This window comes from Glycine soja, chromosome 1, assembly GCF_004193775.1.
Source record: "Glycine soja cultivar W05 chromosome 1, ASM419377v2, whole genome shotgun sequence".
NCBI lineage: Eukaryota > Viridiplantae > Streptophyta > Magnoliopsida > Fabales > Fabaceae > Glycine > Glycine soja.
This window is the reverse complement of record NC_041002.1, coordinates 8,614,713-8,630,459: the sequence shown is the minus strand read 5'-3', so window position 1 is coordinate 8,630,459 and position 15,747 is coordinate 8,614,713. Positions and strand designations below refer to the sequence as shown.

Below are 15,747 nucleotides of genomic sequence, written 5' to 3'. Positions count from 1 at the left end.
TGTCATTTTCACAAACTCTCTAGTAATCGATTACATGAACATTGTAATCGATTACCAGTTCAAAAAGAAATTTTTTGAACTGATTTTATCCTTAATAAAAAGAATTTTGATAGTAAAGATTTAATGCCAAACTATAGCAATCAAATTGAGATTCTTCTAACAAATTTGCTAAGTTCTTATCTTAGATTTTCTTGATCTTGTTCTTTGACTTGATTAAATCCGTGATTATCAAGTAAACTTTTGACATCATCAAAACTTGCATGATATACATTCACAGTTACTATAAAATAGAAAAAATTAGCACACAATTTTCCTTTTTTTTTTAACAAAACACATGGTTTTTTTTTTCTTGTGTAAATTACCACTTGTTTCCCATCAGGTGTTAAAAAATTATACATGTTTTTTTTTTCTTTTTTAAAACCTACACATGTCTCACTCCTGTTTTTAAAACCTCTCCTAAATATCATCTAAACATTTGACGATAACAAATCATGCGCATTGACAATCTAATTAGAAAAGATTAAAATATATTTTTTTCTTCATAAATATAAAAGTGTTTGGAATTTACTACTACAAAAAAAAATTATTTATTACTCATACTCACATAATTTTAAATTTGTTACCTTTTGACTAAAAGCTAGGCTTTGGTACATCCGAACCTATACTCAGAATTTTAAATTTGTTGTAGAAAACTTGAAAAATCTAGCAATTTTTATAATAACATACACGTAGGTTCGGATGTACTGAATCCAAACATAGTTCAGAATATATAACCGATGTGAAAAATTTAAAAAGCTAACACTTTCTATAAGATTAAATGTACTCAAACCTTGTTATAGACTAAAAAGTAATAGATTTAAATTTTGTGAGGATGAAAAATTCACAAAAAAAATTATAATTACGAATTTTAAATATTTTCATATTTATGAGGACAAAAATATATTTTAGTCTTTTTTTAATCAAAATTGTCAATATGCATAATTTATTATGATCAAATATTTAAACTTTTAACACAAAGTTATTTAGACGATATTTAAAGAATTTATATAAATTTTAAAAATAATAAAAAGATATATATAATTTTTTTAAATATAAGGAGAAACATATATATATATATATATATATATATATATATATATATATTAAAAATAGACATGGATAATTTTCTTAAACATGAGCAAGATGTCTGTAATTTTTTAAAGAAGAACACACGGTTTTCTTATTCATTAAGATTTACTCTAATTCTTAAAGCATATCATAAATGCCAAGTGCTGACTAATAAAATTCCTTTTTATATTACCCATAAAATATTTTTTCGTATCCCAAAACTGCTAACCCAGTCTTTTCTCACTCATAAAACTTGGTCCCCAAGCACAGTCACCTATAAACAGCCCACAAATCGTCCCCCCATTCTCCATGTAAACGCAAAACTCTTTCTTCTGTCTCCTACCCCTGCCTCATAGCCTCAGCTTCTGCCCCAAATTCACATCTTTTCCTTCCACAAATCAAACCTCCATCGCCAACAAAGCCCAAGCCCTTTGAACTCATTCTACCTTCCTTAAAAACACAAAATCCCCAAATTCACATCACTCATTCCCTTCCATTCCACGCCACAAAACAATGGCCACCCCCACCCTCATAGGCCCACCTGAACTCTACAATCCCTACCCCACCCAAACCCCAGCCCCAACCCCAACCCCAACCCCAACCCAACCCCAAACAGTCACAAGAACCACTCCAATTGACCCTTTCATAGATCAAATGGTGGTCAAATTCAACACCATGTCATCCCCACCACCCCCAAACATGACCCTAACAGAAAACATGTCTCCCACATTCTTCACAACGGGAAATCCATGTCTGGACTTCTTCTTCCACGTGGTCCCCGACACCCCACCAGAGACTATCCTCCAAAGACTCGAACTTGCCTGGGCCCTCAACCCCCTTACCGCCCTCAAACTCGTCTGCAACCTCCGCGGTGTCCGCGGCACTGGCAAGTCCGACCGTCAGAGCTTCTACCCCGCCGCCCTCTGGCTCCACCGCCGTCACCCCAAAACCCTCGCTGCCAACGTCTCCTCCCTCGCCGAATTTGGATACTTTAAGGATCTCCCTGAGATCCTCTACCTCCTTCTAGAAGGATCCGATGCCCGCAAGGTCCAAAAAGAAGCGTGGCAGAATCGCAAGAGAGGGGCTCACAATAACAAAAAGAAAAACCCTAGGACCCAGAAGATGCAGAAGGTGAAAACGAAATCTTTGGCCCAAAGGGTCAACGTAGAAAAGGAAAAGGAGTCTTCCGAGAAGGAGATTGCGCATGTTGCCAGAGAAGAGAAAAGGGTTGCACTGGCGAAGAAGCTTGTTGAACGTTATGCAAAAGACCCAGATTTTCGTTTCCTTCACGATCGTGTCTCTGATTACTTTGCTGAGTGTCTGAGGAAGGATCACGAGTTTTTGAAATCTGGGCTGGTGACAAAAGTCAGTCTTGCGGCGAAATGGTGTCCCTCTGTCGATTCCTCTTTCGATCGTCACACGTTGTTGTGTGAAACTATTGGCAAGAGGGTTTTTCCTCGTGATGAGTATAAGGAGTATGAGGGGGTTGAGGAGGCTTATTATGCTTACAGGGTTCGCGATCGGTTGAGGAAGGAGGTGTTGGTGCCTTTGAGGAAGGTGTTGGAGTTGCCTGAGGTGTTTATAGGAGCAAATCGTTGGGATTTGATTCCTTATAATAGGGTTGCTTCTGTTGCTATGAAATTTTATAAAGAGAAGTTTTTGAAGCATGATAAGGAGAGGTTTGAGGCTTACTTGGAGGATGTGAAGTCAGGGAAGAGTACCATTGCTGCTGGTGCTCTGCTTCCCCATCAGATTATAGGGTCTTTGGATGATGGGGATGGTGGGGATGTGGCTGAGTTGCAATGGAAGAGGATTGTGGATGATTTGTTGAAGAAGGGGAAGATGAAGAATTGTTTGGCTGTTTGTGACGTGTCTGGGAGTATGAGTGGGGTCCCCATGGAGGTTTCTGTCGCATTGGGGTTGTTGGTGTCTGAGTTGTGTGAGGAGCCTTGGAAGGGGAAGGTTGTAACTTTCAGTGAAAACCCTCAGCTTCATTTGATTGAAGGGGATGATCTCGGGTCCAAGACTGAATTTATTAGGAACATGGAGTGGGGGATGAACACTGATTTTCAGAAGGTGTTTGATCTCTTGTTGGAGGTGGCTGTGAGTGGGAATCTGAAGCCTGATCAGATGATCAAGAGGTTGTTTGTGTTTAGTGACATGGAGTTTGATCAAGCATCAGCAAACCCTTGGGAGACAGATTACCAAGCAATCACTAGAAAGTTTGGTGAGAAAGGGTTTGGTGATGCAGTGCCTCAGATAGTCTTTTGGAATCTGAGAGACTCAAAGGCTACCCCAGTGCCAGCCACTCAGAAAGGAGTGGCACTGCTTAGTGGGTTTTCTAAGAATTTGCTGACACTGTTCTTGGATAAGGAGGGGGAGCTGAGCCCTGAAGAAGCCATGGAAGCAGCTATTTCTGGCCCAGAATATCAGAAACTAGTTGTGCTGGATTAATTAGCTACTGTGGCGAGGGTTTTCTTTTTCTTTTTCTCCGATGCTAACTAAATAATTAAAGAAATGAAAATACAGCATATTTGATACACTTCTTTGTTTTATTAAGTTATTAGTCTCCGAGATCTCTATTCCTATCTTCCATAATATGTTTGCAATTTAATTTATAAGAGAACAAATAAATCATTTTAGCCTAAGAATAAGCTCCTATGTGGGGTATCCATATCCAAAATCATCAAAGCAGAAATAAATAATCTTGTAACATTCAGCTCTCTTTCCGCAGTAATTTTTTTTTAGAAAGGAGTTGCGTTATCTTGGTCATGGGGAATGATTTTATTTTTATTTCGGTTGAATATATATGCTGTGAAGTGGTTAGGGATCCACTCAATCGCAATTTCTCATTCAGAAGTTCTGTTGCCATAATTTTTTACCTTCTTCACAAACAAACAGGTGATATAAAGTAATTTATGCTGGTGTTCAAGTCATGTCCACAGATTAATTCATCCCTTGCAGCAAGTTTGTTGGTTAAGTAGAAGAATTAGAGAGGTGGAACAGAACCGCAAGGGTGAAATAAATCAAAATGACAATGAACAACCGTAAGGTAGGTGAACAATTGAATTATGAATTCTTTTCAAGAGGATAAGGTAAGCCGTCGCATATTTCTTTTAGGAGTAATTTTTTCCTTCCACAAGGTTGTCTCAGTTCTTTTCATCCCTCTGTTTTAATCTAAAGTATACCCTTGTAGATCAGTGTTTAGTAAAGCCCCGTCACATATTTGTATGTAAATATTGAGGAGTATCCTATATATGTCTTTAAACTTCCAACAGTAATGTTGCATTTGCACTTGCTGTTGTATTTTCACAAGATGATGGAGATGCTTCTGAGTTCCATTTAGTGATTACATTCATGTATCCATGGATATATCTTCAAACAATCAAACAAAAAAGGGACAATTATGTATTTAAAAAAGAAGAAAAGCGTAATGTATTAGGCTTAGGTTGCATGTGAAATGTGATTGTGATATTTAATTTGGTGAACTGTTGTGGTCAAGGTTCAAAGGATTTTTAGTGGCATCTATACTTGAAAAGATTTCTTTAAATCTGTTGCACGTGTTTTGTCTGGTTGGATCAAGCAATGTGTTAAGAATATTACTTCAATTGTAAATTAGTTTGATGATACAGATCAAAGGGAATGCAAGTAAGGAATTTATTTAATGGGACTTTGGACGTTGCATTGATGTATCAATTTTTTTTAAAATTTGTTAGTTTTATTAGTGAGAAAATTTTGAACTCCCAACGTCTTCTTCTTTTCTTTTTCTTTCAACGGGTTTATTGGTAATAATAATTACTTTTAGAAAATACCATTTATAATTTTCTCCATAGGTAGTTGTTAAAGTGCGTGTATGATTTTTAATTTTGGGACGCAAGAAATCACGTCAAATGAGAAGTAGTTTTCAATAGCTTCTACGAGCGTGCTTGTTTTGACGTTACAAATTCACGTTAATACATTATCAAAAAAAAAAAAATACACTAATACTCAATTCCACGTCAAAATTTTGAAAATGATGCAAAAACAACACCTAGCTGCTCTGGATTGACCTGAGACAACCAAATATCTACAGGAAATTTGACGTGAAAAAGAAGGATTGAGGGTAAAAAATACATATTCAAAACTGATTTAAAATTTAAAATTCAATCTTAAATTTTAAATTAAAATATAAATTTGAAAAGGAAAAAAAATTATGTGCTAAAATTATAAAGTAAATTATGCCGTTAAATAACAAATCAATCATGTAATATAAGTTCATTAACTTTTATAATAATATTTTAAAAGAAGTGCAACAAGTAATTTTGAGGGTGCATTAAATAATTGCCCTCTCTGTCATTCTTGTCACTGGTTTTAAGTGTACTACTAGTTCAAGATTCTTTGAAGTCCATTGATGCATTGGTTTGAAAGTTATACCGTTTCTCAATTAATATGTAAAGCCTATCCTATGTTTGAGATGTGTCATAGTTGCTCGTAGTTTTCTGCTAATCACTTTCAAGTTCATTATCAAGGAACAAGGACTGCAACAAATTTAAGTGCAGGGTGTCAAACTACATTACTTGTAGAGTAACTGAATATTTCGTTTACTGGTTTGAGAATTGAAAGTGTCAAATATTGTGATGGCCAATAACCCTTGCTAGAAAATGATTCAATTGCGTATGGTTGTGTATCAATTTGAGTAGTTCATTTATTTGCTCAATCAATTATTTTTGTATATGAACGTGGGGATCTTCGATTGGGGAAGTGGGGAGCGCATCTATCACTTTGAAATGATGTGAACAACTTGTTAGTGGTTTAGTAACCAAGAAGTATTTAGAGCTTTTTATTAAATGATAGCAACAATTTTCTTCCTAATAAACCACACATAATTGTTTTCCCACCTCTAGGACCAGTATACAAACCTTTAAAGTGTGTTTGATTATGAAGAAATAAATGGAGAGAATGAAAGAGAATAGACAGAAGAGAAATAAAATAAAAATGATAATGATTTAATTAAAAAATAGAATAAAAAAGAAGATAAATATTTAAATTAATGTGATAAGTAAGAAAATAAGAGAGATTAATATTATATAAAAATATATTATTATTATTATAATTATTGTTATTTATTTTTATTATTAATAGTATCATAATATATTCTTATTGTTATTATTTACTTTTATTTTTATTAATATGATTTATTATTATTATAATAGAAGACGTGAGAAAGAAATGGGGAGTGGTGATGGCATGCCCAAAACACAAACGGACAAAGGATGTAAAATTTGGCACATTTATGCTCACTATGGGTCCCATCAGTTTTTTTAAAAATTTCCATCCTCTTCAGTACATCCAAACCGCGCATATTTTCCAAAATCTTCGCAAATGATCACTCTCTTCGTTCCTTGTCTCCTCTTCCGTGGTTTTAAACCACTCCTTAGTAAACCAAAAGAAGGCAGGGGAGAAAGGAAAGCAAGTCTACACATTACGTATTCAAGAAAAATTACGTTGTTTAACTATAATAATTATAGTTTATTATATCATACAAGTTAATTTTTAAATATTATCAATTTTCTATAATAAAGGTTATTAGTAAGATTAAGATTAAGTTTCTTAGACAAGTGGATATTTGTTTTAGCATCTTGATATAAGTTTTTTTATAGTAGAGAGACTTTTGATTTTCTCTAGCTGCGGGTATGTTTCGTTTATTTTTATATCATTTTGGATTTAATATAATTTATATTTTTATATCACTCTTTACAGCCTCCCAAAATTCTTCAGAAACTGTCTTCCTATTCTTGCTATCGACGCTTCTCTGCTTGAAGGGCAAGTAATCAGCATGTCAAACTTCAAATAATTTTTTAAAAGTCAAATCCCGAGTTCCATTCCAGAAGAAAGTGGAATCCACAACATTTCAGGAGGAAACGATAAGACTAAACAAAAAACAAAATCTTATTTAGTTAGTCTTTTGTGCCAGTCTAATGCTTAAATACTAAATAAACTTGAGAAAGAATGAAAAGTTTTAACTGTAATTATATTTTAAATAAGATAGTAAGATTATTTTTTAAATAAAAAGATATAGTTATGCATAAAAAAATTACCTAAAAGAATAGAAATAAACATTAATTTTAATAAATTTATGTTTATTATCATTTAGAATGTAAACATACTTATTTATTTCAAATAAACTAAAATGATAATTACAAAATTACAAAATTTTAAAAAAAAATTAATATATAATTACTTTATAAATTTATTTAAGTCTATTATACTTTCATTTAGAATATATATATATATATATATATATATATATATATATATATATATATATATATATATATATATATATTGATTTATTAAAAAAAAGAGTGATTTTTTTAGATATTTAGTTTTATTATTTATATATATATTATTTAATTTATTTTAAAATTTACAATAATATAAAATATCCAAAGAAAATTACTTGATGAAGTTAGTTGAAATTTTATTAGAAGAAATCTCTTATTTAATGTTTAATATTATATCATATTTTAGTTTTATGTTAATTTTTGGAATATTTTATACAATAGAGAATTATTAACATCTAGGGGTGTTCGCGGTGCGATTTGGGCAGTTTTTCTCAAAATTATGTCTGAATCAAACAATAAATTAACATGCAGTTTAGATTTTTAAAAAAATAAAATCCAAACCAATCTATGCGGTGCGATTTGGGCGATTTTTTCAGTTTTTTTTAAATTACAAAATCTTGTTTATAATCATAATAAAAATGAACATATTGTAGATCTAAATATTTCTTAAGAAAATAAAGTATAAAAATATAAAACAGTCAAATAATTCATAAAAATTTGCTACAACAATCATTCAAGTAAAACATATGAAACCGAAATAAGTGAAACACAACACAGAAATAAGTGAAACATAAATAGTGAAACTGAAACACAATCCATACCTAATAGGTAATGTCACACGTACTAAAATAAAAATTAAAAAATATATATAATATATAAATATGCAATTTGGTTCGATTTAGATTTTCAGCTAGAAACCGAAACCGAACCAAACCGCTCGATTTCTATAAAAAAAACCAAACTTATCCAAAAACTCACGATTTGATTTGAATTTTGGTTTTTTTTTAGGGTTTACGATTTTCCGTTTGGATTAATTCGGTTTTGAACACCTCTACTAACATCCAATGAGAACGTACTCACATTTTTGTCCAAAATAAAAATTACTAGCATTTTCATCCAACTGAACATGACTGACATTTAAATCCAATAATAATAACTTCTTGATATTTTCGTCCAATCTATTCAGCATGCATAACCACGTTAGCAATCAATTTTATAATAAATTCATTCCTTTGTGCAACATAAGCTATTTTCTTAACAAACAAAATTAACAACCAAATAAATTTATTATACTTTTTTACATTTTCAGAAACTAAATTTTAAATCTTAATCTTTTAGGAATGAATTTGTCAACAATTTACGGGGATTAAAATTACTATTTAAAATTATGTTGGATCTCACCTCTTTTTCTCTATTTTAATTCAAATATTTTTTCTTATTTTTCTTCTATTTTTTTCTCTTCTGCACAAGTAAACCCACCGTAAAGTTTCACTTGCACTTGCAGCCCATATATTGACTGATTTCTTTGAGCCTACTTTTCATACAAATAATAATAAATAAATAAACTTGAATCGTCGCAACCGCGCGCGCATTGCCATCATATAGCGCAACAGTGTACTGCTTATCGTTCTTCCATGTTAAATCTGTTCCAAGCTTCCTGGGGACAGTTAAACAAAAAATCAGATGAAAGCGAGGAGTATTAATATTAGATTCAAATACTAAAATGACACTTATTAAGGGTAATGATGAAAAAAACAATTAATATTACATTAAAAAACCAAATATAACACTTATTTTGAGACAAATTTTTATTCCAAATGAGACACTTATTTTGGGAGAGGGAATATACTTTATTTTCACATGTACATTTTTTTATGAGATGATTTTATTAAATTTGATATGATTAAAAGGATGTTAGATGTAATTAATATTTTCATTATTTATAATTATAATTCACTAATTTTGGTAGCCAGATAGTGTTAGTTACAAAAATTAGATTTTGAACAAGAATGCTTTCATATTTTCGGCAAAACAAATGAAAATACTGTCAATAGTAATTTTGTTCAACAAAATTTATTTTATGATATATAATAACGAGTTCATATATTAAATGGATATGGATGGATGGAATTGTAATTTATTTTTTCAAAAATGTTATTTCCAAACACTAGAATCTCACATCAATAGAGTGAATAGACAATTTAGTCCTTGAGATTGTACCCATTTTGCATATTAGTCCCTAACTTAATGTTAAATGCAAAATAGTCCCTATCTTTGGATAGGTGTTGCAAAATAGTCATTTCCTTCAATTTTAAAGTAACGCTGTTAGTGAGGTCAATTTTAATGTCACATGGACTATCTAACGTGATACTAAAGGATGACGTGGCATGACACATAGACGTGCCTCTTAAAAGATGCCACGTCATTTGATGATAACAAAACGAGTAAACAGGCGATTTAATCCTGACTTTGTATCCCTATTACATATTAGTCTCTAACTTAATGAAAATCCAAAATAGTCCCTATCTTTAGGTAAGTGTATATTATGATTGTAGGTTGTGAATATAGTATCAGTAGAATGGTTTAGAACTTAAAAGAACAAATGAGGTCAAACCTTTAGAAGATCAAAAACCTTCTCGCAAATGTACTTTTGTTGAATGCTTGCCCCCCGCTGCTGCAGCTTGTCAGGATGCACAAATAGAGTAGCTTTACGATAAGCTTTCTTTACAGCAGTGGAGGTTACTATATCTGTCAAAGGAATCGGTTGCCAACCACTATCGGGGCCAAGGATCTGCAGAACACAATTTTGAAACATAATTTCCTAAGCAAAATGGCTCCATCGCACAACGGAAAATGATAAAACTAGAAGGCATAGTACTAAAAGAAGTAACTGTTTTTGGAGCTAATGCAAGCCAACATCTGGTTGTATTTCACAAAAAGTGCATTTTTGTTCGGTAATCCATTCACGTGTATTTTCTCTATTTCAATTAAAAAAAAATTCAAATCACGATTACAGGTAAAATTAACACTTCCACAAGGTCAGCCTAGTTATCCAACATTACAGATTAGTAGGTAAAAGTACTTTTATTCCCACATAAGTTCGCTTGAGTTTTAAAATAACATAGCACTTTTGAAAATGATATATTTTCATGTCTTTATTTTCCCTAGTTTACAGTGATTAGATTCAAGAGATTAAGGAAGAAAAAAAAGATCCATGGCAAGTTCATATCTATCTATCAAGGCAAAACAATCTCAACAAATGCACTGCGCAGACTAAACATATTTAGGATGTTTACACATACATATTGTAATGTTGAAAGCAATGCCCTCAAGTTTCCTGTCTTCCCACTTGACCACCTTTTAACATCAGCATCAAGAGATTCTGCTACCCTCTGTAGAAATAAGATTTTGTAAGACAATGTGAAACTTGTGAACTGCAAACTTTGATAAGAAACTTACATTTCTCTCCTCTTGCTCCTTCTGCACAAGGCAGTCACGCATATTCTTTTCTGCAAGAGCCTTTGCCTGCATAGTCCAAAACAAAGAATGAACAAACCATTTGACATATTAACAAATCTGTACAAAAAAATTTAGCAAAACCAGGAACCATACCACACGTTCCCCTATTCTCTGATGCCTCTCAAACCTAGCTTTACATCTCTGAGCAGAATCACCATTAGCTCCATCAGATACATCAGTAGAATCACGAACTTCAGGAAAATACAATTTGTACAGAATCAATAAAAATTTTAAACAGAAAGTACTGTAATAAAGAATCAATGAAACAAGAAAAATATAAGGTCAGCTATAGAACTAGCAGAACATAACATCACATACCACCATAGCTGAAAGATTTTGAATGGAAGTTATGCTTTATTCCATTATCACGGGAAGCCCCAAATCCTGCAACAGATTTATTTCTTGCATCAGAGGCAGCTCTCTCAGAGAGTGCCCTTTCTATGGCACGTGCCCGTGCCTCTGCGGTTGCTCTCTCCACCGCGGCACGTTCGGCTTTAAGTTTTGCTTCCATAGCAGCCTTCTCAGCTGGTGTCTTCTCATTTGCCTGACTAGTGGTTTTTCCTAGCCTTTCTCGCCCATCAGAAATGTTTTTCTGACGTGCTTCTGCTGCAGCTCTCTCTAGAGTCGCCCTTTCTTTGGCATCAGCAAATGCCCTTTCACGTGCTTCACGAATTGCTCTTTCTACTGCTAATTTTTCCTTTTCTCTTTCTCTTTTCTTCTCTTTTGCTTCATTGAGTTTTTTGAGGTGTTCCTTTTCCTGCTCTTCCTTATGCAAGTTACCATTTGCTTCCTTATCTTCCATTGTTACAGATGCTTGATTACTCTCCCTTAGATTGCTATGACTTGATTCAACCTCCTCTTCTTTGAAAGGACTTGATTTCCAATCTGATGTACAAGGTATCTGAGATTCTTCTATATTGTGTTCATTGTCAAACAAATTTTCCTCATTAGAAGAATTAGACTGATTCTCATCTACCTCTTCATTTAATGCAACCCTCGTCTCCAATGCATCCTTGCAGATTTCTGCAGACTCAGGAGTTATGTCTTCAACAAGCATTTCCAGATTGCAGTCATTTTCTGACTTTTCCCAGCACTGATCTTGATTTTGCCCATCATTTATGTCAGTGTCACCAATACTTGTAGCATTACCTTCGGTGGTCTCAGTTTCAAATATATTTGGCATTTGATTGAATGCCCCATTGACTTCAAGGGCAATTTGAATGAAGGAAGAAGTCTCACCTGCATCATGTTTCTCATGGAAATCGTTTGTCTCCTGAACAGGGTCTGTTTCTTCATATCTCTCTTGATGTTGAAATGAAGCATTACTTGCTAGAATTGTATCATCCTGCACATCACATGAATGAACCTCTGGATTTACTTCCAGAGTTTCCACATTTTCAATAATTGTATCAGCTACCTGAGTTTTGTTCAACTTCTCAGTTTCATCTGGATCATAGCTTGAACTGGTTTCTGTAGACTTGCCAGCCTCCTCAGCTTTTACATCCTCACGACTAGGATCAGATTGAGTCCCTCTAATTACCTCAGTTGGCTCCTCGCCATACAATGTATCATCAGTGGCTTCTCTCTGACAAGAATGTTCGGTCTCTTGATTGATATCAAGAAAACCAGAATCATTCCTTTTCTTTCTATCCTCCAAACACCCCAAGTTTTCTATGTCTTCATCTGTACTTACGAAATCTGAGCCATGTTGACTGTGCACACTCTCATTGTTAAGTGGCTCCAGAATCTCTGTCAATTCACATTCTTCCAGCTCATTGGACACTGCAACTCTATCCTCACTTCCTTTTTGCTCTTGGGTAATGTTCTTCTCAACCTCTCCCAGTTCCTGAGCGGCTCTCAAATTTATTTTGCATTCTTCCAGCTCATTGGACACAGCAACTCTATCCTCACTTCCTTTTTGCTCTTGGGTAATGTTCTTCTCAACCTCTCCCAGTTCCTGAGCAGCTCTCAAATTTATTTTGCATTCTTCCAGCTCAAAGGACCCTTCAAATTTGTTGCCATCTTCTTCTGGCTTACAAGCAACTTTTTTCCCATTTCTTGTTATTAACCCTTGCCCACCAAGGTTGCTTTCATAGTCTTCAAGTTCATAAAAAGATGTAGCCTTATCCTCAACTTCCCCAGTTTCATTAAACTTCAAACTCTTGTCCATTGTTCCACATTCAAGTGTCTCTTGAACTAGTTTTGTTTCATCTACTACTTCTTGACACCTATGTCTAGTTTCCTGGACAAGTTCTTCACACACACTTGCTTCATTATTCCTCAGCCCCCAATATTTCGTAACAATTTCTATTGTTTGATCAGGTCCTTCTGGTTTATCAGTGGCATTCTTATCCGTGTTTTTAACGTACAGCTCTTTCTTGTTATTTTCTGCCTGTTTAAGCTCAAGAATTTTTCCTTTATGATTCGCTTCTTTCTGTTCAACCTCTTTCTCATATTTCACTTGAGTTGATTTCAATTTCTTCTGTGCTTTTTGTACAGCTACTTTAGCAACACTTGTTTCTTTTGCCCCCAGATCTGGCCTCACTTGCTCTATTCTCATTGTTGACTTCCCTACCTCAGAAGAAGCATTTTGAAAAGCATCCATTTCTCTAAATGTTTGCCTTGTATCAATTTTCTTTGTTTTATATGTGACTTTAGCCTCTTTTTTTCTCTCAGCTTTCAATTCAATGTTAGACTTTTGTTTGACACGATCAGGAAAACCTTCTTTCTTTCTTCTCATCAACTCTTTTGCAACCTTCATTCTTACTTGAGCCTCATCCATTGCCTTTCTTAAAGCAGCTACAGAAGCAGCTACCTCTGAATTTAAGTCTACCATGTCATCTAAGTATGAAGGCGAATCAGCACCAGCAACACCTTCGGATGAGCTACTTTTAGATGCCTGGCATTTGGTTGGCATTGATTTCATAGCTTCACTGTTACCTTCTGTAGTCTCGGATAGAGGAACTTTGACATAATGTGTTCCATTACTTCCATTGCTAATCTCACATGCATCAAAAAACAGATCAATAGAATCGGATCTACTTGTAACTTTCACTCCATTGTTGGAAGACTGTTTCTTAGAATTATCAGGTGAAGCACCAGTAAATGATTTAGTAGAATGTGCAGCTTCTTTTTTCCCCTCATTGCCATGACTACCAGAACAAGTAGTATCCTGTGCTACTGGTATAGACTTATTAGCCCTGTTCATCTTCACCGGATTGACTTCTTCAATTAATTGAGTGTAAGCAGGGACAGCACGGAGTTGAGCAATATGTGTCGTCCCATTTGTTCCATTTTCGCTTCCTTGGTTAACTTTGTGATATGACATATTGATCCTTCTGGTATCATTAGATGACCATGATGCCACTGGAATTTCCTTTGAACAATTAGTTTGATCTTCCCTGGAAGATTGGTTTTCTCCTTTGACCTTGCTCCTACAGAATAATAAATGACAGGAAAATCACTTATGTTAACATCAGCATCCTAAGCAGCCTACGAGAACTTAGTTATCAATGCTACAAAATTGGTTTGCATGATAAAGTAATTTTCCAAAAGATCTCTATCCTTCCACAAAGATCAATTTATGAATCTGCCTAATATTCACAATCACAACCCAAGCCCCTTCTTGGGAATTTTTGCTAAATATTGTACAAATGTGTACCTTTTTTGGTACAATACAGGCATAAATTTCACCTATATGTGAACAAAAAAACCCTATTAGTAAGAGAGTAATGTCATACACTAGGTGTCATTTGCAACTAAAAACTCATCCATGTATTTCAAGTAGTACTTGAGAAGTTATGTAGATCTCGATTCCCAGGTCCAATTCCAAATATTAAAATTAAAATCGTATTGTATTTGAAACCTTAACCTACAAGATCTCTCCTCCACTGGTAAAGTACAATAACAGCAATGCCGAAGAAGGGGATCAACAAGTTCCGCGAAACAGTAGATTTTCATTGATTCGTTCTTTCTTTTTTTAAAGAAAAGTGACAAAAAAAAAGTAATGTATTATTACTTTGCTGTCCACTTACTAACTCGAGCGCATAACGATAACACAAATAATTAATAATTAACTAATAAATAAAAAGAGCAAAAGCAAAAGCAGCTTCTCCTTTCTCCAACTCACATGACTGATATAGTTAAGTTCAAATAACAAACATTCTCGAATAATCCAATCTGTATTTCAAGCAAAAACACATGCACACTCAATATCTCAAGTCACATTAAGTTAAAACCCTAATGAAAAAAAAAAACTCAGGAAGCAAACTCACCTTGCTCTGAAGCTATTTTTCTTCTTAGGCTCAGCAACAAGCTCCGGGAAAGGCACCGCAGCAGCGCCTAGATTCTCAAGCCCGCCGAAGACATTTGAGTAATCGAACTTGGAGTACCGAACGTCGTTGTTTTTTCTATTGTTGAGCTCCGGAAGTTCGAGGATCGGAATGGACGTTCCAGCAGCAGCGCAGAAAATCTCGCGGTAGTCGTCGAACTGAGAGGAGAATTTTGGAGTGTGGAGCTTGATAGGAGTGGCGAAGACGCCGTCATACGCGGATCTTCCGGAGACGCCGTAGCCACTGCCGTTTGAGAGCTTCTTCGTGAAAGTTGTGGTGGCAACTGTGAACTCCATGGCGGCGACACGAAGACGGTGTCGAAGTTCTTCTCCTTCTTCTTGCTTACGTTCAGCAAGAGTCAGAGAGACACCGAAAAGAAAAAAAAAAAATGGTGAGAGAAAAAAAAATGTAGTAAAAGTCTTTTGCAACGGAATGAGGGGGGAAATCGCGGTCTATCTAACCGTTAAAAAAACACAATCAACGTGTGTGCACGTACTTGCAACCGGTTGTTTCGGTCTTTAATTCGTAGCTGTTCTCCTCTGACTCTGGGCGGTTGATAAATCATAAACGGGAGTTCCACGGGTGACTGCAAGAACCCGTAAATATCATAATTAATATAAATATAAATATTAAAAAAAAGGATTTGTCTCCTGTGTTGTCGTTCTGCTTGGGAATAGTTCAGTCCA

At 34.4% G+C, this 15,747-nt stretch overlaps 2 protein-coding genes across 3 annotated transcripts; one reads left to right on the top strand and one right to left on the bottom strand.

Moving 5' to 3' along the window:
• Positions 1-1,340: 1,340 nt before the first annotated feature.
• Positions 1,341-3,652, top strand: LOC114412206. Its single transcript, XM_028376022.1, has one exon. It carries the CDS (start codon positions 1,621-1,623, stop codon positions 3,559-3,561), a length of 1,941 nt encoding a protein of 646 aa, XP_028231823.1. The 5' UTR covers positions 1,341-1,620; the 3' UTR covers positions 3,562-3,652.
• Positions 3,653-8,556: 4,904 nt separating this feature from the next.
• On the bottom strand, positions 8,557-15,508 carry LOC114412190 (auxilin-like protein 1). 2 transcript variants are annotated; one of them, XM_028376010.1, is made up of 8 exons: positions 15,005-15,508; positions 12,688-14,164; positions 11,049-12,576; positions 10,824-10,921; positions 10,671-10,736; positions 10,514-10,603; positions 9,826-10,002; positions 8,557-8,868 (listed from the first exon to the last, which is right to left on the bottom strand). In XM_028376010.1, the coding sequence occupies exons 1-8, from the start codon at positions 15,355-15,357 to the stop codon at positions 8,833-8,835; spliced, it is 3,825 nt and encodes a 1,274-aa protein (XP_028231811.1). In that variant the 5' UTR covers positions 15,358-15,508; the 3' UTR covers positions 8,557-8,832. The 2 variants fall into 2 exon arrangements, with proteins under 2 accessions (XP_028231811.1, XP_028231804.1); XM_028376003.1 differs by having other exon boundaries at positions 11,049-14,164.
• Positions 15,509-15,747: the final 239 nt, after the last annotated feature.

What these genes read in the sequence shown, in the direction of transcription:
- LOC114412206 (XM_028376022.1), top strand. Translation starts at nt 1,621, where the DNA reads ATGGCCACCCCCACCCTCATAGGCCCACCTGAACTCTACAATCCCTAC.
- LOC114412190 (XM_028376003.1), bottom strand. Translation starts at nt 15,357, where the DNA reads ATGGAGTTCACAGTTGCCACCACAACTTTCACGAAGAAGCTCTCAAAC. An exon ending in AAAAATAGCTTCAGAGCAAG is followed by an intron (nt 14,165 to 15,004) that starts GTGAGTTTGCTT and finishes ATTATTCTGTAG; the next exon opens with GAGCAAGGTCAAAGGAGAAA. An exon ending in AGGAGCAAGAGGAGAGAAAT is followed by an intron (nt 10,604 to 10,670) that starts GTAAGTTTCTTA and finishes TTATTTCTACAG; the next exon opens with AGGGTAGCAGAATCTCTTGA.